This window comes from Mytilus galloprovincialis, chromosome 1 (genome assembly GCF_965363235.1).
Source record: "Mytilus galloprovincialis chromosome 1, xbMytGall1.hap1.1, whole genome shotgun sequence".
Classification (NCBI taxonomy): Eukaryota; Metazoa; Mollusca; class Bivalvia; order Mytilida; family Mytilidae; genus Mytilus; species Mytilus galloprovincialis.
This window is the reverse complement of record NC_134838.1, coordinates 98,640,825-98,665,004: the sequence shown is the minus strand read 5'-3', so window position 1 is coordinate 98,665,004 and position 24,180 is coordinate 98,640,825. Positions and strand designations below refer to the sequence as shown.

Sequence of the window (24,180 nt, the reverse complement as noted above, 5' to 3'; positions counted from 1 at the left end):
TCTAAACAACTGATACGATTTATTTACATTATGTATACGACCGCGAAAATATTTGCGGTCGTATATTGGTATCACGTCGCGTCGTCGTCGTCGTCGTCGTTGTCAGCGTCGTCCGAAGAAGGATGGTTTCCGGATAATAACTTTAGTATAAGTTAATAGAAATTAATAAAATTTCAACACAATGTTTATAACCACAAAAGGAAGCTTGGGATTGATTTTGAGGGGTTATGGTGCCTAAGGTTTAAGAATTAAGGGCCCAAAGGGGCCCAAAATAAATATTTATGTAGTTTCAGGACAATAAGTTGTGTATAAGTATTTCAATTGCTCTAAAATTGTACCACAATGTTTAATACCATAAGTAGAAGGTTGGGATTTATTTTAAGGGTTATGGGGCAAACAGTCTAGGAATAAAGGGCCAAAAAGGGGCTAAAACAAGCACTTTTGTAGTTTCAAGACAATAACTTTTGTAAAAGTGGAAATTATACCATAAGATTCCATACTACTAAGGGATGGTTAGGATTGACTTAAGGGGGTTATGGCTCAAACCATTTATGAATTAGGGGCAAAAAAGGAAGAAAACAACAAGTTTTTTTCTGGTTTAAGGACAGTAAAGACAAATTGAAAGCAGTGTAAGGGAGGTAATTCAAAAGTAATATTTGAACTACTTCACACTGTGTGTAGCTGAAATTTGCCAATATATATATAACATATTAATAAACTTCATTGGAAATTTGCCAATAACTTCAGTATAATAAACTCCATTGGAAAATTGCCAATAACTAAAGTATAAATGAAATTTGCCAATAACTTTAAATACAAAGTTTGAAACCATAAAAAGGAAGCTTTGGATTGATTTTAGGGTTTATGGTCCCTTTGATTTAGGAATAAGGGTCTAAAAGGGCCCAAATAAGCATTTTTCTAGTGTCCAGACAAGTCCATCACAAGTTTCCACACCACAAAAAGAATGGTAAGGATTGGAGTTGTGGAGTTATGACTCAATCTGTTTACGAATTAGGGGCAAAAAGGGGGAAGACAAGTGTTTCTTGTTTACTATTGCTCTGTAATTGTATCGTTATTTTTAAATGTAATGCAATTCTATATCCTTAGTATGATATTCATATGCAATTGTTGTTTTTAATTATTCAGTCCAATATGTCGTGTTTACCATTGATCTACTTTTTGTTAGTAATATATTGCCTCTTGTCGGAAAACTCGTCAAGCTTATAATTTTGAAAACCAGATTCACGTTTCGTCTTCATAAGATTTTTAGATTGGCGCTTGAATTTAAACTGTAAAAAAAAAAAGATGTGGTATGATTGCCAATGAGACACTGACTATCCACAAAAGACCAAAAGACCAAAATGACACAGACATTAACAACTAGTGTAGGCCTATAATTAAATACGAAGCTGCCGCAATAGCTTCGAATTCCTTAAAATTTGTGCCAAATATAGAGAAGGCAGTTTGTAACAGCGTTATACTGTCCAGTGTATAAAATCTTGAGCCTTGCTTTATTTAAAATTAAAATCAACCATGGTGCACAAATAACACCAACCAACCAATTTATCGCGTTTTCTCCTTAGACCTATAGAAAGGCCTGTATTATCATTTTAATCAATGGTCAATCTAAATACAATCTGTAACACCATTTATATAAGTAAATGAGACATTCTATATAGACTATTATTGATAGAGTTTCTATTTTTAGTTTTCATTATAAAGCTTGTCAATATGAAATTGACATCGTGTGAAGAAAACTCGTCATTTTTTCTAATACAAAGAATGTAAATATTGAAGTTTCTTACTTTGACCACTTAACTGATAAATGAATAAACAAAATGTTATTAACAAACCTTATCTTGAAAGTTAATAATATGAAAAACACGCACATACTAAAGATATGCCAAAAAAAGGCAATTCATGCTTGTAATAAATTGAGTAAATATTTTTTTTAATGTATAAGCTGATATTTTACACTTAATTATTAAATTTGTCATTCAGTAGCTAAAAGCTAAATTATTTTAGAATAAAAAAACAACATTATCGTGACCTTGTATAATATGTCTAGTCTACTAAGACCGGAGCCATAATTATTGATGGAGTAAAAATATCAATTATGAGATATTCTTCCAAATATATTGTCAATTTTAATTAACACTAACTATTAAAGTAGAAAAAAAAATCCAATTGATATATTAGTGCATGCGTTTTAATAGTAAATTAGTTACACTTTGAGAGAAGGGGTGTTTAAGTGATGTAAAATTAAGTACACGAGGCTTAATTCTTAAGGTTTATGACCCCTTCTGTAGCCATTTTTGTACAATTTTTTCAGACATCAATCGTATCAAAACTACAGACATTATTAATAAAAGAGACAGGCCTATTGTACATATACTAGGGGAAAACTTGATGGAAAGCATTAAAATTTACTGTTTCCTTGCATTTAAAAGAAAAAGAGTACTTTGTGGCAAATACACCAAGAATTTTATAGAAAATCCACAGCCTTTAATACAGAGATTTGTGTTATAAAATTTGAAAAATAGATTACTCACATGCTTTTCTATGATGTGCTAGTGTTTATTGTTTACAAAAAGTTCTAACCAACCTGTTAATTCCAAAATACCTCGTGCTGAGTCACTAAGGGGACGACCATTTGATATTCTGGGGGGGGGGGAGGATTTTGAAAATAGATAACTCAGCTTTGATAATCACAAAAATAAATGGTTTGTTCTGTGGTAGTTTGAAAATAAATTACCTGACTTGCAATGTATAGAAAATAAATAACTCAGCAGGTCTAATCGAAAGTATGAGATGGCACCAGATTCTTCATAAATTCATCTTTTTTTCCAAAAAAAATCGGGAAACACTTCCCAAATTTTTTAATAACAAAAGTATAAATATTAATTAAATATACTTGAAATGTCTGAAAATTGGTTTCATTTAACTTGAAGTATATTGTCTCAGGAAACCTTACCTCACCTTTATTTTAACAGGGCCGTAACTCCATGTAGGAAATTTCAAAACCAAACGCTTGTCTCCATATCAAATTGTGTTCACGGCCTTGCAAGAAGAAAGTTCTGTTTTCCCTCAGACTTATAGCCCTGATTTTTCGGGATCAATGTTTCTTATTTATTTGTCTTTTGTTCATTGATTGCCCTTCTGTATTCTGTTAGTGTTGCATTCCTTTTGTAATCTAGTAATTTTGTTATGAACTTGATCATGAGTTTTAAAAAAAAAAAACAGCAGCCACAGGCTTAACCATGTGAATTCCATTTTTGCTTTATCATGCACATTGGTCTTTTGATGTTTTCCCTAGAAACTTCAGTCTTACACTGAATTTATACATTTTGCTTTGAGACCAAAATATTGTCAAAAAATTACTAAAACAAAACTTCATTTTCAGATTATGAAAGGGTCTTCCGAACACACAGAAAGCATGATTTTGCATCATTTGTTCTATAGCTTCTTGGGCCTTCAGTGGCTCCAAAACCCTTCAAAAAAAATTTTAAAGTGCCTAGTTATAACTAAACTTAATACTATGTGTATATGCAGTTGGGAATTTAAAAGATTCATTTCTGTAGAGGGGGATGGTTAATCTAATTAAATGTTACATAATGACTTGACTATACTATATGTATTATTTATAAACAAAACATTTTAAAAATTGTATGTTTTCGAATATCAAAAATATAGTTGTGAAAATGAATAATCAGTCCCTTGCTTTAATGAAAATAAAAAATCTTGCTTCAATAGTGCAGAAAATGAATAATCTGTCCTATTAGTTTGCAAAAATAAATAACCAATCAAAAACAAATCCTCCTGTCCCCCCCCCCCCCCCAGAATATCAAATGGTCGTCCCCTAAAGTCGAGCGCACCATAAAAAGTGTACTTGATTTGGTCTATAGTTTTATTTGTTTTAGCCAATAAATACATTAATAAACTTGTTTTAAGGAAACCAATGCTAGCGCTGCATGCAATAATCCTATATCTGTCAGTCATCAAATTTCCAAATATGATAGTACAAGGATAAAGACTGGATTTTCTATAAAATTTCCATATGTTTAGCATGGAATCAACAGAAGGGTACATAATCCTTAAAAAATGCATTATACAATTACAAAGCATTCAAAATGGATTGTGTTTGAATGGTATAAGATGCATCTACTTTTGTTGATATATACATACGCTGCAGTGTTATATATCAGAGGCGGATTTAGGGGGGCCCAGGGGGCCCGCCCCCCCCCCCCCCTTTTTGGGGAAAAAAATGGTTGCTTATATAGGGAATCACTGAAGCGTGACTGGAGCTAGCCCCCTCTTAGGTCAGTCAGTGGGCCCCCACTTATGAAAATTTCTGGATCCGCCACTGTATATAATACTTAAGAAATTATTATCGCATTACACTGTGACCGACGCGGTAGACCACTGGACCACCTAGGCTCTCTCTATATATGTAACTTTCCAGAAAATCGCAATAATCAGAAATTTGCAGTTTTGTTCCTTCTACAAAAACAGCAATATTAAATGCACGCAATAATTTCTTAATTTACTGTATTCCTAATCTAGTTGAGAAGGGAACATTAACGATTTGAAAATAATATTTACTCTATTGTTGCCAGTTTATAGATCTTTTTTTTATTATTCACTTTAAACGTCCAATGGCAAGCATTTGTTATAGGATAGCATGAAACACAAAATAAACTGAATTCTTCTAAGTACATTACAAATCTTCCAAGTATATATTTCTTTTAAAAAAAATAGGTGTCTTTTTCTTATAGTTGTCGTTTTGTTGATATCAAATTAGAGTATACCCTACAACATCTTTTATTCATATGTGATAGCCAAATATAATGTTGTTTTTTTAAGTTATTTATCGAAAGGTTAATTTGAAATATTTTAAAATTCAAATTATGTTTTCAAACTTTATGATCCAATTCAAAAGCTAGCCATTTAAAAATAGTAGAAAAATGTAAAATGTAGTTTTGTTTTTAAAAGAAATGGTAAATAGCAAGAAACTTGAAATATAAGCAGAACTGTTATTCTTCCGTGAAAAGATTCTAGCATGACTGTACATAATGTAAAACTGGTGTTGACGTCAAGTTGGATAAACAAAAAAAGGAAAGTGTGGTATGGTTACCAATGAGATAACTCTCCACCAGATACCAAATGCAGTTTTAAACTATAGTTTAACATATGAACTTCAACAATGAGCAAAACCCTTGTTAATATGTATTCTCTTTAACAGAGTCTGTATAATTGAATAAAATATGAAATTAATTTGTCTTTAGGTATATACAATACTACGGAATGGAATGAGGTAGATATTTGAATTAAGTATGTTACCTTACACAGTGTATGTTTGTATTCCTTACAAGTCCATTACTTAAAATATAGTATATATGTCCTTTTTGTTTTGTTTTGTTTACATTACATTAGCATTTTAAATCGTCTTAATCAAAATAAAAGATGATATATTCATTTCTGATAATGTTGTAAATACACACAGCCGAATGTTTTCTTTCTGGATTTACTAATAAATCTTTTATTTTGGGAAAAATATCGACCTACAAGCAACGACATGATAAAAACAAGTGTCGACTGTTAATTTGACGGATGGTAAGATTATTTTGTACACCACATGACACATTAATTTCTCTATGTTTTACTCATTATATGAACAATATTACATGCGACTTTTTATTATCTATTTTCCTGTTGCTACCTAATGGTCAGTCATACATATTTATATGTTTAAATTAAGTGAATACTGAAGAATTCATTTGAATTAATGGAGTATTAACCAACTGGCGTCATGTTTTCTAGGATTTATTTTCACTGAAGGTAAGTCTTAACTTTTAGCAAGTCTATCGTTGACCCAAAAAGGACTAAGGTTTCGTGGTAGGGTGTGACGGTCTCTTTGTAATAATAAAATATAAGGGGATTAATGTTATTTGACGTACAATTGTCTCTTTGGACCAATATTTTCATCTGTGTTTTTACCCTTGGAACAAAACATTTCATTACCTTCAAGTTTTTTAATGATATTTGAAGGACATAACTTGTTTACTGCAAAGAGCGAATATCAAGTCACGAGTATCACTATATATGGAATTCTTATCATGATAAAACGATACAGTATAAAACAAATCTTATCGAAACCTATAATATGATGATAATATTGATATGTCGATTTTCGAGAACACTTAATAGAATACAAAATATTACAACTTAAAATAGAAAAAAGGGATATGCCACGTTCAATCTTTAAGTCTGTTTGTTTGTTCTTAAGATTTAGATTATTAAATGCATATAATATGTTGATATCAGATTGAGTTACAGGAATAAGGACATTTGTTCTAAAGTTTTGAAATAAAAATAAAAAGAGAGTTATACCGTCACTTTCCAAATATTCCTGTAGGTCTCTTGTGTTTGTGGTCAGATGAAATTCTGTCAACCACTTGCATAACACGTGCTTTAAAACTGAATAAAAAAGTATGAAAATGGGGGAAAGAAATTGTGTATCCTCCAGTCATCTACTAGTACGTAGAGGTTACATTAACTAGGACGCTAATAACTATATCAATGATAATATATTTAAAACTCAAAATACTTGTCAAAATTGTTATTAATAATCTGTCATTATGACCAAATACATGTCATATTTTATGATTTACTTGAATATGTGCATAGAATTTGAGGGTCATAACCTTTAAAAAAAATACTGATTTGTAAATTCTTAATGCATGTACCTATATCCTGCATGTGTTGGATATAGTGTACGGCAAGTAGAAAAGCTTGAATTTAACGTGTAACATCAAATGTTGTCAAGAACAGAACTACACGTTTTCTACTAATGTTAGTAATATATCATATAGTCTAGTCTTCAAAATCATGAGAACATAACATGTGTGGATGAACTTAAAAATAGGGGTGACACATAGGTGTATATTCAAGACTATATCATACGTGAACCAAGGTTTTTTTTAAAAAGAAGAGGGGTGCTATATGGATGTACATTCATGACTTCAGTTTTTTTGTACTCGTCCCGCATTTTATTTTTTTAACAATTTTACCCAGTCCCTACATTTACACTGTTCTTTTTTCCTGCAATGGTTAACATGTTGATTCATTTTCCTTAGGCAGATCTCGCATCACGCTTTAATCTACCTCTTAAAACAATTCTCTACATACTGTTACGTGAAGGTCCTCTTGAAAAATATTTGTATTTCTGAATCTGTTTATAGAAATATTATTTGAAAACTGTTTTTATAACCATTATCACAATAGTTTGATTATGTAAAGACAAGACAAGTGAACTTTGTTCTATATTTATGTAAAATTGATATTTTTTTATGTCATAAAAATAAATGCATTAACTATGAAATAACATGAATTTTTCCGGACTATACTCTAGACTGAAAATGTCCTACATCCGTATAATCTCCCACGATTTCCCCAACAGAAGTTTCCGATAGAGATTTATCTGCCCAACACTCTTAAGAACATCTATATATAAAAAACTTTCCTATTTTAGTTTTAAACAATGTGAAATTGTTTTATGTAACTATATGCTGGGTGGTTTAACTATGAAATTACGTGGATTTTTTTCTTGACTATGTTTTAAGTTACATGTAATCTGTCCATTACTAAAATGACTGTTTCTAAAGACTTGGGCTGAATCCAGTTGAATATGACTTTTGTAGAAATGACTGCTCCCTATAGACAACTGTGCTAAATAAATGTAACTTATTTTTTACTGAACTGACTGTTTATAGACTCGTTTTAAAATTGAATGGATGATCTTTACTGAAATGACTTTCTCTTGGGTGTTGTTAATAAATTAAACGGCATTAACCCTTGCTGAACTTACAACCCCTTCTATTTTGCTTTTACATTGGACTTGGATGGAGAGTTGTGTCATTGTCACTCATACCACATCTTCTTATTTTAATCTATTTGTACTAGGTTAAATGTCCTTGAATAAAATGAGTTTTTGACACCTCTATTTGTAATATTTAATGCAATTGTCCCTTTTAAAACCGCCTGTTGATTCCATTATTTATACATGCAATTATCAACATAGGAATGATATATACCATGTTTCTCACTGAAGATTCACAAAGGTATATGTTCAAAACAAGAGATCACAAAGTGAAAATATTATAAGGATCATATGAAAAAATGTCCTTGGGTTTATTGATGTATTTCATCTTATACTTAAGATTTTTTTTATATAAATTATAATCTCCTTTCAAAACAGATGAAATAAGATGTATTCAAAAGATAGAATATTTTTGTAATGATGAACAACTTTACTTGTTTGTCCAAATAAAGGACTGTTTCTTTTACCTGATCATCTATTATTGGGCTTATCACCGGAATTTAAGTTGCCTTAAGAAAAACAAAGTTCTTAGAATGTCATAGCTATTGGATATGACATACCGAATTACACTTATCACCAACTGTATACTTACATGAGTAACACGACGGGCGTCACATGAAGAGCAGGATCTGCTTACCCTTTTGGAGAACCTGTCTCCACCTTCGGATTTTTTTTGTCGGCCTTGTTTTGCTTAAACCTTTAGTTAACTGTGTAGTTTATACTGTCAACATAATAGATACCTGTTAGTTTTTGATTTTGTTAACATGTCTTTTGGTTATTTGAATCGATGGGTAGTACTGCCTCATGAAAATCACACCACTTCTCTTATCATTTATAGATCTTAATTTAAACAATGTGTCAAATAGTATTTCCATTGTAAGAAATAATCGTATAAGACATACGGAAACTATTTGGTTATGACCCGGAGATTCAATAGGCAGTTACAATTTTCACCTGAGAAACCCATAAAACTAAGTTAAAATATCATTTGATCATTTTGTGAGCCACACCACATATGTTGTATATATCTACTTCGAACTTTAAGGGAAGGAATCTGATTCAGTTCCATACATCCTTAATGAGGGGGAGGACAGGGGTAAGGGAGACAGGGAGAAAGGGGGTAGGAGAAAGGAGAAAGACGGTGGGAGAAAGGAGAAAGGGGGTAGGAGAAAGGAGAGGAAGGCTGGGAGAAAGGAGAAAAAGTTGGAGAAAGGAGAAAAAATAAAATATCTCTCCTTTTAAAATGTTTTCTAATATTTCCAGAAAAAATATCTCAAAAGGAGATGTTTTATTCTAATGGGAGAAAGGAGAACGGGGGTAGGAGAAAGGAGAAGAGGGGTGGGAGAAGGGAGAAGGGTACCCCCCTGTCCTCCCCCTCCTTAATGCTATCATTAGTGTTTTCCAAGGATACATGTAAATAGTATCAGTAGTTTTTTCCAAGGATACATTGGAAATAGTATCATTAGTTTTTTCCAAGGATACATTGAAAAAAGTATCATTCGTTTTTTCCAAGGATACATTGGAAACAGCCTGATCACTATTTTTTCCCAAGGATACATTGTATACTTGGTAGCATTAGATTTTGTAAGGATGCATTGATTGACATATAGTCAATGGGAATAGTTTGTAATGGCGTTAATTAGAGTTATTACCATTTATGTAAATGCAGGTTTTTGTAGGGATGACGGTACATAATAGATGGATGTAAATTTATAATGAAAAAGAGAGACGTGCTATTGCCGATATAAAATATTCCAAATTTGAATTAAAAGATCACTGAAAAACCGGACAGGTCAGGATTTAACACCAGTTGATGTATGAATAACTTTAGACTTCCATAGGTCAACAGTAAATATTGTCATCATACAAGTTTCAATGTTAGACATAAGCTACTTGTCAAACTATAACTCGTCCCAAGATACTTTAGTACAAGAACAATAACAAATAACAACATTCTAAAGCAAAAAAGCAATAAAGAGTTTGAAAATTTTACACAAAAATTACACAATTGACTGAAAAAACCCTACTTTTTATTACAAGAGAAGTGGGCAAATATCTCAGGACTGGGTCAAACTCAAATGAAAAGAAAACCAAAATGACAAATAACTTTTACCCCTGAAGAAGATAAACTTTCAAAAATAGAAATGTTCATAGATAAATAAACTCATATGTTCAACCTAACACACAGTAAAAGCCTTCCCATAATCTTCTGTATATATATAGTTGAACTAATGGATCAAGGAAAGATGAATTAGGTGAGAGGAGTTTCCCTCGTTATGGCACTAATATCCTCATGGAAATGAATTATCATTTTATACACCAAAAACGTCCAACATTTGACTGGTCAGACTTGGTCATTGTAGACACATTGTTTCTCGATATATTTTTATTAATTCACTTGAAATCACAGCACTTAACAGTATAATTCTCCAGTGGCCTCAGACTGCCAATTATTCCTAACGAGAAGTGAATTACAAGTTAGATGTTTTTCGTGTTTCCAGAATACTAAGATAAGAGGAAAGTCTCCTGTGTATTTTGCAACCGTAGGAATCACAATGCGAATGTCTAACTAGAGACTTGGACGAGACTTGGACGACAGTTCCCGGAGTCTTTTTGGTGTTTAACGTTTGATTTCTGTTGAATGGAGTATTGATCGGGTTCATTCATTTGGCAATCCATTGTGGAACTTTAATTGACGCTTTTTTATGATTATCTTTACAAGATTCTTTTTCCGTCATCATTTCATTTATGATTCCGTATGAATCATTTTTGTTGCTTAAAATCATTTGCACGTTTTAGGGTTAATCATCTAGTTTTGTTATTGTTAATCCAAAGCGATTTTAGAATAATGAGAATAAGTTTGAACATATTGGGAGATGTTTCATGTGTCATAACCCAGAGTCTCTGATTGTGTTGAAAATGATTTTAGCATAGCGTTGTATTGAATACTTGATAAAGAATTAGGAAAATTATAATTGTAATATTAAAAAAAAAACAAAAAAAACAAAAAAAAACAAACAGGCGTAACAAATTGATAACGTGAACTAACTTGGCATAACACAAAGTTGATGAAAATGTATTATGAATCATATGTAACTTTAATTTGTAAAGGATGTTATTTTAATTATAATTAAAGATCAAAATATCCGTTTATACGGAACACAAGGATGATGGGGTGTATAAATATGACTATTTGTCTTTTGTCCGGAAATTATACCCACACTGAGAAAACGTCCGTTTTTAACGACGTTATGTCGGAATAATTTGATTTTGGATGTAACGCGTCTTCTGATTGACTGACGTTATTTTGTTATGAGCCCATAGACATAATTTAGTCATGTGACCGCGACGTCATCAACGTTTTTTTCATGGTTTTCTACGGTTTAAAATGGAATTTAGAATTATATTATAAGAAATGACTGTAATATTTTTTTCTGTCTATTCGAAATAACATAAAAAATGTGGTGCACACTGTTAAATAACCCGCTACGCGCGTTATTCAGTGTGCACCAAATTTTTTATGTTATTTCTTCATAGACAGAAAAAATATTACAGTCATTCCTTAAATGTGAACCTCAAAATCATTGCCCACTGTTAGGGAGATTGCAACGTTCTTTTGACCGCTGTAAGAACTCTTTGAGAGACACAAACTGAACTTTTGCAAGGGAGAATTTCAGCCCTTATCTCTTTCTATATAACTAGGGTCAGTCCAAATAGTTTCTTCATTCATCCCTGTTGAATCTCTTTTAAAATGTTCCAATTGGATTAACTGTTGAATCTATTCTCGTCTTTTAACATCCGTTTAATCAGCAATCAAAACCAGGGTTCAAATTTAATGTGAAACTACCTACTACAGGGCGATGTCAATTGGATGTGGAAACTCAACTTCCAAAGTGTTTAGTTCCAACTTACTATCTTACCAATTATTTATACATTCTTACGTAATATGATCATCGTTAAATTTTCTTTTCCTCAAAAACTACTTATCAGAGCTTCTTGAATTTTTGTATCAAGCTTCACACTTGCATGTTACACTGTTTGTAGTGTTTTCCAATATATCAGTCATCAGCTTCCTGATTACCAAATACTTATAGCATGGTATTGTTTGAGAGCACTAGCTGACAGCACAGCTTGTTTTTCAGGAGTAGCGAGTTTAAGTTTTTTATATGATCGGTTGAAAAAAATATGATAAAACAGTCGCTGCTGTGTGTAAAAAGGAATTTAATCCAGAAAAGTCCACAGGAGATACTAGTAATACAAAAATTAACGCGGATAAAAAAAAAAACCACAAGACTTTATTAAGCTTGAGATTTTTACATCAGCATCACAAGTCTATAGATATAGCATTGATTTCTACATGGGTTTTTTATTGGGCGCAGTTAAAGCCGAAGTTGAAGCAAGTCAAATGAGTAACATATCTTTGTTTGGCAAACTAAATGAACATCATTCACGGAGTTGGAAGACAGCATTACTATTTTCAACCGGGTTGTCCAACGGATGGGAAGGTAACGGGCGTTTGAGTGGGTGGCTCGCTGATCCTTTCAATAACTTACAAAATTGACGATTTCCACTGTTGTTATTCAAAAGTGCCAAATCGATTGACAAGGGAGACAAATAAAAATTGCGCCAAGAAATGCAACGAGAAACCATATACAATTTCGGACTAAAGATACTATTATAACATTTCTTCTTTAATTCTATCAATATTTGGGTATAAAAATCAACTTTCTAGTCTATATATATATATCTAAAAATGCTATTGTTGTTACCTGTAGGACAAACAGTTATATTTTATAATCTATACCCTTTGGCTAGATAACTCTTGTAACTCTTCGTCTATCAGTTTTTGATAACGAATGTACTTCTAAATATTTTCCCAAGTGAATTGCAATATGTTAAGCAGTTTGCCAATCAAGAGATACAAACGATTGAAGCATTTACATTGGAGGATGATCTCCTTGTTTTAATGAAATGACACATTCTTGGTAATCTGAAATATTTGTAGTAGAAAATCAATAGAATGAAATTCAAAACAGTGTGGCTGTGGCCATTGATTGACACATTAAATTCATCCATTGACTGGGACAATTTACGTGAACGTTTGTCTGTAACGACCACTGTTCACGACGTACCTACGATAGACATTTAAACTGTGGGGTCACCAAAGGTTTCTTAACGCCTTTAATTATAAAATAATTCGAAAATTTAATCAGAAATAACCTTTATGTTTTGATTTATATAATTGATATAAATCAAAACATCGTGTTATTTCTGATTAAATCTTCGAATTACTTTATTAAGGTGTTGAGAACCTTTGGTGACCCCATAGTTTAAGTGTCTTTAAAAAGTACATAGTGAGCCGTGGTCGTTACATACAAACGTTCACCTAAATTGTCCCAGTCAATGGATGAATTTAATTTGTCAATCAATGGTCACAACCACACTGTTTTGAATTTCATTCTAACTAAATCATGAAGCAGGTGCGGATCCAACCATTTTTTTAAAACGATGACCCAATCCAGGATAAAGGGCGGATTCCAACCATATGTCCCGGTCAATTAAATGCATTGATCGTCCCCCAAAAAGGGGGTTTCCGACACCTAAACCCCACTACCCCCCTTTTGGTTACGCCGATGTGGAGTGTTTATATGAAAAAAATGTATATGTATAGAACAGTAGTTTTATCTTATTACTTAGTTTAGTGCATATATAGATCTATGGATTTTAGTTTGTATAAGGTTTTTAGTTTGCATATTAAGCATCTTTAATTCTAGTTTTGACGTATGCAATTTTATTTTTTACAATTGATTATTCCTACAAGGACGTTCAATCGACTTAGGTATGATATGAACATATTGTCATTATTATATAAGGATGAGCATTACAGCACAGTAATGGATTTATAAAACTCCCGAAATAGGCTATAAAGTAGCAGATTGAGAGTGTTGTGTGGGTTAAATACCAGGTTCAATCAAAGTTGACTATTGATGCAAAACTCTCGTCTTTTAAAACGCAGTCTAATTGATCTGTGGTCATCTATTCCCGGACTCTTTTTAATGAAGTTTTAATTTGTAATTGTGAAATGCAAAAATCGTCATAAATAACAAGGGAGGATCAATGTCACCCGAATTTATAACTCACCAGGGCCATTTTCAAGAAGTTTTTATTCACTTAATTGACTGCATCACAGTTCTATGTATTTTGAGGTTCTAACGAAACTATGACTTTTAATTTAACCTGGGACTATTATACTTAAAGTATAATGATCCCAGAATCAACGCAAACACTTTATCAGTTAATTTCTTTTCTGTATCCAATACTCCCTTATGTTCCACCCTTATTGCAGTGCCTACCTTTTATATTTGTTACTTTGTTCTCGTCTTAAACATGCATGAAAGATTTGCCACTAGATGTTTAAGCAAACAACAATTAATTTTAAAAAAATCGGTATCTTAAGACGGAAGATAGCTTAAATCTGTATTTTTGCCCGACTTTGACGAAATTTGAGTTTTGTCTTTCAAAAAAAAACATAATTCTGGTTGAGATAAACTTATATTATATAGAGTGAAATTCAAAACAGTGTGGCTGTGGCCATTGATTGACACATTAAATTCATCCATTGACTGGTACAATTTACATGAACGTTTGTCTGTAACGACCACTGTTCACGACGTACCTACGATAGACATTTAAACTGTGGGGTCACCAAAGGTTTCTTAGCGCCTTTAATTATAAAATAATTCGAAAAATTAATCAGGAATAACCTTTATGTTTTGATTTATATTATTGATATAAATCAAAACATCGTGTTATTTCTGATTAATTTTTCGAATTACTTTATTAAGGTGTTGAGAACCTTTGGTGACCCCATAGCTTAAGTGTCTTTAAAAAGTACATAGTGAGCAGTGGTCGTTACATACAAACGTTCACATAAATTGTCCCAGTCAATGGATGAATTTAATGTGTCAATCAATGGCACAGCCACACTGTTTTGAATTTCATTCTATATATGAAGACTTCTCTCACAGGCAAAAAAAAAACCCTAACTGTAAAAATATAACGGTATACACTGCATGCACAAGGACACATTCTATGCATCCACAGATCAAACTGTATAGAATCATTTTCATAACAGCGTGGACAACCGCAATACTTATGTTGGTAATGATACTGAATCATTTACCTGTAACTTGTTTGTCATCGGCTATCGGTGACAGTGATTTAACACTCCTTCAGATGCTGTCAGAGACTTTCCAGTTGGGATTTAAATAGAATAAAAGAGTAAAGTACATGCAGGTGCACGAGAAGAAAAAAAGAAAGATTTAGTATTCAACATTAAAATCAATACACGCGGTTTAGTTCTCTGCTAGATATTCGTATTTTATGATTTTGTCGTTAAGAACCTTTGGCGACCCCACAGTTTAAATTTCTATCACACATACAATATGAAAAGAGGGCGATTGTTCAACTAATCTGACCCACTAAATTGACAACCTGGGCGCGCCAAGAAATGGTCTTGTCCACACTGTTATGAAAATAATTCTATTGACTTTGAATACCTATTACAGGCTTGTTGTAATTCATTTCAGTTAGAAACGTCCATCGATGCAAAATTTTACTAAACCATGATATGAAATATAAGATATAGAATACAAGATGTAAAATTCAATATCATGATAAGATATAAGTTATGACATATAAAAAACAAAACGTAAAATTCAATATACAAGATATAAGTTATGATATATAATATATAAGTTATGATATATAAAATATAGAATAAGATATAAGTTATAAGATATTTTTAGAAATATCAAGAGTAAAAACAATAGAAATGTTACTAAATAACACAAATAAACAATACAACGTGTTACATTGATAAAAACAAAAACAACCTTAGTCTGTTTCTTTTTTCAAACACATCACAATATGTCTCAAATAAAAATAACAAATAGTAGTAATCATTTAGAACAGTGATCAGTAAGAAGAAACGGACACGTATAGCATTGTGGATAACATTTTGTGTCTATGGTAATTGGTAAAACTGAAAAAAATAAATATAAAATGTGACTTTTTAATGTCAAATTTCAATTAGGATTTGACAACTTTAAGATTTAGACAGCGAGTGTAACAAATACATGATAAATCGATCCTACCTCTTTGTTATCATATAACTAGACACAAAACAAGATTCCAGGTCAGACACCTCGTCAGTTTCCAATGTTATATCTTCATGTATTTTGTCATTTAAAGAATAAATGGAAGATATTTGTAAAGTTTTGTTTTCATTCACATGTTTTCTAGACTCTGGACAATTCAAAATTTGATAAATTGTATAGACACTTAATTGTTGAAGACTATAAGTTGACCTCCAGACGACTTTTTTTTATGTCTTTTAGTGCCATTTGGTGGCTGTTTTGTTGACTTATATGCAATATCTCCTTTAATTGCATATAAATGCTATCATTGATGTGAAAGTTATTATATTTCTCTTGAGTTAGTGGAACCACATCGACCTTGTAATTTATAATCGATACATGTATTTCTTTACAGTATGGATTGATTCGTTTATTGTGTATCATTTACATTCAATTTGTATTTTGAAGGAATGAGAACAAGACAATCAGCTTTTTAGACAATGGGCGATTTTATCCATAAAATTTTTGGTGGACAGAAACATGGACATAGTAAACATGACAGTAAATCTGCTGACTCGGAGGGGTATTCAAAACAACAAATAGAGTTCTGTAAGTATAAACAATTTACATCGTTTTTTGTTTGTTTGTAATATGTTTGATCTAAAATATGAATTATTTTCTTACATGCAAATGTTCTACTATGTTAAAATCAGATGTTTCAGGATAAAGTTTGTACAAAAGACCGGTCTAATGGGTTAAAATATGGTACTCTTTAAGGTCCATTGTGATACACTTTAAGTCATGGCGTCCGGAATATCATACACTTTAAGTCCCGGTCCAGTGACCGAAACTTTCAGTAATGTTCAAATGGCCTACACTTAAAGTCCTTGTCTAGTATCATTAACTTTTATTCCTTATCAAATATAATGCACTTTGAATCATGGTTCAATGTAATGAACTTTGAGTCATGGTTCAATGTAATGCACTTTGAGTCATGGTCCAATGTAATGCACTTTGAGTCATGGTCCAATGTAATGCACTTTGAGTCATGGTCCAGTTAATGTTATACACTGTCTTTTAGTCCTGATTTAATGTCGAGCAGTTTAAGTACTTGTTCAATGTCATACACTTTTATTCATGGTCCACATACGAATAAGTCATGGTCCAATATTAAACACTTTAAATCATGGTACAATGTCGAACGGTTTTTAGTCCTGGTTTAATGAGTTACAATTTTAGTCATGAACCTATTTCTTTCTCTTTAGTCAAGGCCCTATGTCATTCACATTGATTTTACGTGCAATGTCATACCATTTAGACCTTGTCCGGTATATAGTACTTTACAATCGTATCGTCTGTGAAGTACAGTAACCGACATTAGAATGTAGGACTGTATAATTTCATATTAGCATTTCTAAAAATCCTTTTGCCTGACTTTTAGTAACTGTAAGCATTCTTTGATATACATTATTAGAGTGTATTATAGACATAGTTATATATTGTCTAAGACTGTGTATTGCCATCTAGACGGATTGTTGTCTTATTGGGATAGATCAAACACCAAGTCATATATTCATACTTAATTCCTGACGAAACGTCAAATGATTCTAATGTGTCCTCTAATACTTTAAATCCATTTCGGTGTCTTACACCTTCTGTCTTGGACCATAAGCATACATTACATGTTCCTGCATGACATGCACCTCTTATGTTTTATTACACTTTCATCTTTGTCGCATGTCATAAACTGTTTAGTCCTGCTCCGTGGCCATTAAACCTTAGATTTTGCCCAGCAGCATACTGGTATATGTTTTTAAAATACTTTAAGTCCTGTTCCAATGTAATTTAATCACATCATGTTGATGTTATTTTCCTGCACAGTTTATCCTGGTTCAATGGCATTCAATGAAAATTTGAAGAAGAATGACATTAACGTCTCAAATGGTAACGTCAAATTTTAACGTTTTACGGCGACCGATTATTTTGGATAAGCTTTGTATTTCGCTTGCAATTTTTGTTTTGCACATCAATTGGATACGTCTTAATGTTTGGTTGTACTGAATATGCGGCATGGAATATTTCTCCATGAAAGTAACACAACAAACAACAAAATATATTTCGTATTTGGGTAATGCATAAGTCTAGATATGAAATGAGAAGATATATGCGGTATGGTGAGTGCCAATGAGACAACTCTCTAGCAGAGATCAACTGACATAAAACGTAATAAATTGTTATGTTTCCACATTTAGATCCGAAAAGAAGGAAGATATATATTTTGCTTTAATATAAAGATATAAAACGGGTCTTGCTTATAAAATTCACTATACTTTCTTTAATAGCTGTACAATTAGATTAAGAAATGAAACGATTGTCAGAAAAAAAAGTTAATTATAATTTATCTCGTATGTTTACAAGCTTTGTATGATGTGGAGAGGTATGTAGCCACGCCTTAGGCCAAATTTTATTTTCATTTTCAAGTTCTATACATATGCATCTATTTGCAGAGAATTAAGATAGAAAATCGCAGTTTAACGCTTCCCAAATTTGAAAAATTGATAAGGATGATTTGTTATCGTCTTGTGATACAAAACTTTTTCACACCTTAAGAACCTCATACCAACGAACAAACCCAGTCATCGGATTTTTTATATACTTTGTGGCCTTATTGATAGTATCTGACTATCAAGAAATTTTTAACTGAGGAAATATATACAGATGATCCACCATAAATAGCGTACCCCGAATCAACAACGTTGAAAACGTACGAAAATCGTCCAGTGGACAAACTTGCAAGACATTTCATTCCTTTGAAAACGAAGTCGTTATGACTACCCAAGTTATCAAAAAGTATGTAGCTGTTTTGTAAAGTTAAAGCACAATTACGGAAAAGCACTATTTAGCATGCTAGTAATCTAAATTTTCAATAAATAACGTCGCAAATGACAATTTATTTGTAAAAAACGGCGAAATCCGACATTGGACATCTTGCAAGACATTTGCCAGAAGCCGTTGCATTTTTATAAGTAGTGTGAGTGCTGCAAAAATTCGATTTTGATATGGTTTATGTATGTACTTTTTTTTAGCCTAATTTACACAAACGAAATATCATATAATTTTATATTTTAAAACCTACACATTTTGATAACTTAACATCTTCCAAATTCTGACCATAATGAACACTATTTGTTTTTGCCAAAAAATAGCGTTGGTCGTATCAGAAACGCATATCCAGTAATGTTGTAATACTTTATATATAAAGCATATAATTCATTCGAATTTTCGTGAATATATCACAATTTTAAAGAACACAAACACCCCTGCTAAAGTGATTATATATGCGTATAGTCTGTTACGTCTGACACGCATATTTTTGACGTTTTGTCAATATGTTGTCATTATTTTAGACTATCGTAAATATGATAAAACAATTTGTACTTTTTTTTCGGAATAGTATTTACCTGTCTAGTTTATGAATATAAGTTTTATATAACTTAACTGTTATGATTTTATAGAAAAAATGTTTATTAGTGTGGACTGGTTGATTACACGGTATTGACGCAATAACGTGCTTAACGTCAATACAAAAAATTACTCTTTTATGTAAGGGTTATATGTCAGTTTTATATGAATGATTAGGGTAAGGTCTATGGTAATGATATAGCTATACTTTTGAGTTAAGCAAGTAGCTCAGGACTGAAACAGTAGGAACGAACTTCGCTTTGTTCCGTAATGTAAATGAAGGTGAAAGAAGGTATCTTCAAATACACGAACTATCTTACTTCGAAAGTTCCACGTTAAAAAAACAAAAACTATGATGAAGACGGTAAATATTTTTACTATGTTATAACATTATTTTTTTCAAAGTGCACTTATGTATCTGACAAATATAGTAAATTTATTTTCAACAAATAAATAAGAATATTTATTCATACAATTAAAAGCCATTGATAGGCATCACGAAATCTACATACCAAACCAATGCATTATGATTTCCATTTTGATATGAAATATCAAATGTTCATATAAATAACAAATGTTGAATCTTTATATACAGTGTCATTTCGGGGCCTTTTATAGCTGACTGTGCGATATCGGGTTTGCTCACTGTCGAAGGCCGTACGGTGAACTATAATTGTCTCTGGTGGAGACAATGCTGATTATACCACATCTTTCTGTTTTTTAATCAGTATACCTGTCAGCATTATAATATTCAACGCATTATCACTAAAAAGTCTCCCATGTCATTAACCTTTTACCCTGATCCTATTTATGCTTGAAATAATTACCTCGGAAATGCCGGAATGCTTCTTAACATCTACATCTACATTGTACATTGAACTGTCAAACTTTACCAATACTCAAGGCTTCCGGTCGGCGCAAGAAAAAGAGTAATTTTGTAAGATAAACTTAAAATATACAAGCAAGTATAAAGTATGATAGAAAAAAAATAATAAAGGGGATTTGCTTTTCGTTCATCTGACCTGAACCAATCCGGCTTCCGTGGCGGTACCAGGGATATAATTCCGCCGGCACAGTTCCATTCCAACATTTGACTTACTTGGCAAATGACTAGATAGAAAGTGTTAAAAGCTCCCTCTTGAGCCTCAGCTATTGTTGTTGGTAAAGAGTTCCAAACAGTCATTGTTCTTGGGGAAAACATGTGTTTTTAGCCATTAACAAAAGATAATTTTCCATAAATCTAATATTTATGCTTTCTCAATAAAGGAGAAAGTAGGAAGAAGAGGGAAAAACGAAAATATTCATCTTATATAACACAATGATGAAACACAACAGAAACCCATCATCAGAAATTTAATTTGTAAAACAATCATATAAAAGAAAATCGGACGATGCTGTACGATTTCATGTTGAGTAATCTCTCCTGTCTAATAAGCTTAGATCGCGCTAATGGAGTGCCAATGATATCTAATTTAATATATACTTATTAGAACTTGTAAAGAATTCGACACTTAATTGAACTGATGTCATACGGTCTCTATTTGTAATCTGATTGAGGAAATTCTTTATACTAAGTAGTGATTAAGAAGAATCCGAGAAAATGCTCTACTTATGATCACTTATGGAAGATATTATGAATATTATTGCTGTTAGAACCTGTTACACACTATTGATCTAATGGTTTATGTAAAAGAGAGAAGCATCGATGCACTGTCTATGCATTGATGTTTTGCTTCAATCTTGAGTACGTTTTCCCTAGTTTCTCTATGTCGACAATAATTGAGTATGCATATCAAAAGGAAATGTTAAACACGAGGTTATTGAGTAATGACGCATCACGATCAAAGAAGAACAACTCGAGAAATAAATGAGAAATAAAAAAGAAGTTTATGTAGACTTACATGCACTTAATTTTATGTTTACTTAATATTCACGCCCTAGTCATACATGAACGCTTTAAAACGGCTTGCAAGGTATTATTATTTTAAAAAAAGTAAGGAATAATTAGATAAATTTCCAAAATTTCAGTGCGAAAAATATGAATCTAGACAATTTATTGATTGTTTGTTGCTTTTAATACGTACAGTTGACTTCGAGCTAAACAATTATTGAAATATATTCATAAAGGAATGGCAAATATGACGCAGTTTTTAGTTATATGAAACTTTAAATTAAAAAAAAAAAGAAGTGAATATGTTTTATATACTTATAAAATGGTTAAATTTATCTTTGAAATGGACCTACCATTCAAAATAACTACGGTAAACACACGTGGTAGCTAGTAATCGACAATGGTAGACTCAATTTAATTTACCAAACCATGTAACAACTGTTGTGACAAAGTTACTGTGGTATTATTGCTAATGAGATAAATCTTCAAAAGACAGAACCAAATGACAAAGAAATTAACAAATATCAATCACCGTTCGACCTTCAACAATGAGCAAATCAGCATTGTCTGCTTTACAAGGCTTCAGAACGATAAATATAAAACAATTCAAACGACAAAACAAACGGCCTGATTAATGTACAAAATGAAGAAACAACAAATATGATATACAACAACAAACGACAACCACTGAATTACAGGATCTCGACTTTGGGCATGCACATACAGAATGTGGCGATGTTAAACAGGACGTACTATCATCTTACTTTTTGACGTTCTCCATGGTTCAGTGTTCATAGAACTTTGTCAATTAAGCTATCGAAATTAGGAGCCTGTTGTTCAGTGTTTGTCGTTTGTTGGTGTGGTTCATAGGTGATTCTGTTTTTTTTTTGTTTTTTTTTTATATATATTAGACCGTTCTTTTTCGTGTTTGATTTTTTTCTCACTAGTCATTTGGTGGCCCCCTTATAGCCTGCTGTTGAGTGTGTGCCAAGTCTTCCTGTTAACGGTCGTATATTGACCTGTAATTGTTAACTTTTTATACATTGATTTCGACTTACATGGAGAGTTGTCTTGTTGGCACTCTTGCCACATCTTCTTATTTTTATAGAGGACTTAGTTATAAATGTTAAGAACACATTAATACATCGGTTCAATAATTTACTGCACGTAATGATAAGAAACTTGTTTCATATGACTTTAAAAGGAATGCTGTCATTACTTCAGTAAAAACTATATATCAAATTACTTTTATTGGAAAACCTTCATACGGACATCAGCAGAATTTAAACAGATGAATTAGAGTTATGCCTCTTAGATCAACAACCACTTATGATGTCATGTACTGTGAAGTTGCAAAATCTGTGTTATGTTTTTGTTTACAGCGGATTTCAGTGAGTATGTAGCTAAAGGTAATATCTTTGGTTAGCTTGCTTGTTACCTGAATCGTGAAGTCATTGTTAGGTAAGTTAAACTACCTTCCTTTAATAGTAGACTAGTCTGACAGATAACCAATCTATCTGTCTGTAGGACTAGGCTACTTCTAAAGGAGGGTAGTATAACTGACCTAACAATGACTTCACGGTTCAGCTAACAAGCAAGCTAACCAAAGATATTACCTCTAGCTACAAACTCACTGAAATCTGCTGTAAACATTCGTGGTTCTTATGATTTAATGTGTTGTTCTTAATCAAGCTATGCACAAATGTAATAATGTAAAATCATGATAAATAAGAGATATTAATGATAAAATTGATAATAGCATACCTCGGATATTTTTGTGACTCAATAGTTAGGGAAATGATATACAAATTTACTCTTCTAACTTTTTTTTTTAACTAGTTGGTCACCTCCAACACTATTCTTTTAATATCAGACTTTGAAAAAAAGGAAATCCTAAATGTTGTTTTAAATTTCTTGAAAATGAGTCCTCATTATTGTGGCTAGATTTTTATGTGTTCTTGTCAGTTGTTGGATTGTCCACTCACAATTGTAAAGACATACAAAAATCTCAATTCTATTGACTTCAATACATATTGTTATGCGTTTACTTTTCTACTTGGCTAGAGGTATAGGGGAGGGTTGAGATATCACAAACATGTTTAACCCCGCCGCATTTTTGCGCCTGTCCCAAGTCAGGAGCCTCTGGCCTATGTTAGTATTGTATTATTTTAATTTTAGTTTCTTGTGTACAATTTGAAAATTAGTATGGCGTTCATTATCACTGAACTAGTACATATTTGTTTAGGGGACAGCTGAAGGACGCCTCCGGAGTGCGGGAATTTCTCGCTACATTGAAGACCTGTTGGTGACCTTCTGCTGTTGTATTTTTCTATGGTCGGGTTGTTGTCTCTTTGGCACATTCCCCATTTCCATTCTCAATTTTATATTAAACAAAGGGCTGACTGGGGTATACAAATATTGTCATCTATGGATTTCTCTCGTTCGGTGGCAAACCCTTTCCAAAGTCAGGCATTCGTTTTGATGTTGGGGATATATATACATACGCTGATGTTTAGCTATATAAATACAGAGCCTTGCCAGAACAAAATTTCTTGACACATGTAAGAAGATTGTCTCGATTTCTGCAAATTAGATACTAGTACCAGAGGCGGATTTAGGGTGGGCAGGGGGCCCGCCGCCCCCCCCCCCCCCCCCCCATTTTTCAGAAAAATTTTGGTTGGTTATACAGGGAATCACTGAAGCGTGACGGAATCGGCCCCCCTTAGGCAGTCAGTGGACCCTGTTTCTAGATCCGCCACTGAGTACCCAATTTCAAAATCTCTTTGGTGTCTTTCTTGATGGCTGTTACC

General features: G+C 32.3%; 1 protein-coding gene across 2 annotated transcripts in view; it reads left to right on the top strand.

The window, feature by feature from the left end:
- The window catches only part of LOC143046671 (cAMP-dependent protein kinase catalytic subunit alpha), an 88,230-nt gene that overhangs the window by 6,366 nt on the left and 57,684 nt on the right, over positions 1-24,180 (top strand). Inside the window, exons 1-2 of one of the 2 annotated variants that reach the window (XM_076219800.1) lie at positions 5,646-5,838; positions 16,486-16,626. In XM_076219800.1, the coding sequence (XP_076075915.1) occupies positions 16,518-16,626 (109 nt within the window). In that variant the 5' untranslated portion in view covers positions 5,646-5,838; positions 16,486-16,517. Of the gene's footprint in view, positions 1-5,645; positions 5,839-16,485; positions 16,627-24,180 lie in introns of those variants that run through there. The other variant, XM_076219794.1, reaches the window with a different exon arrangement.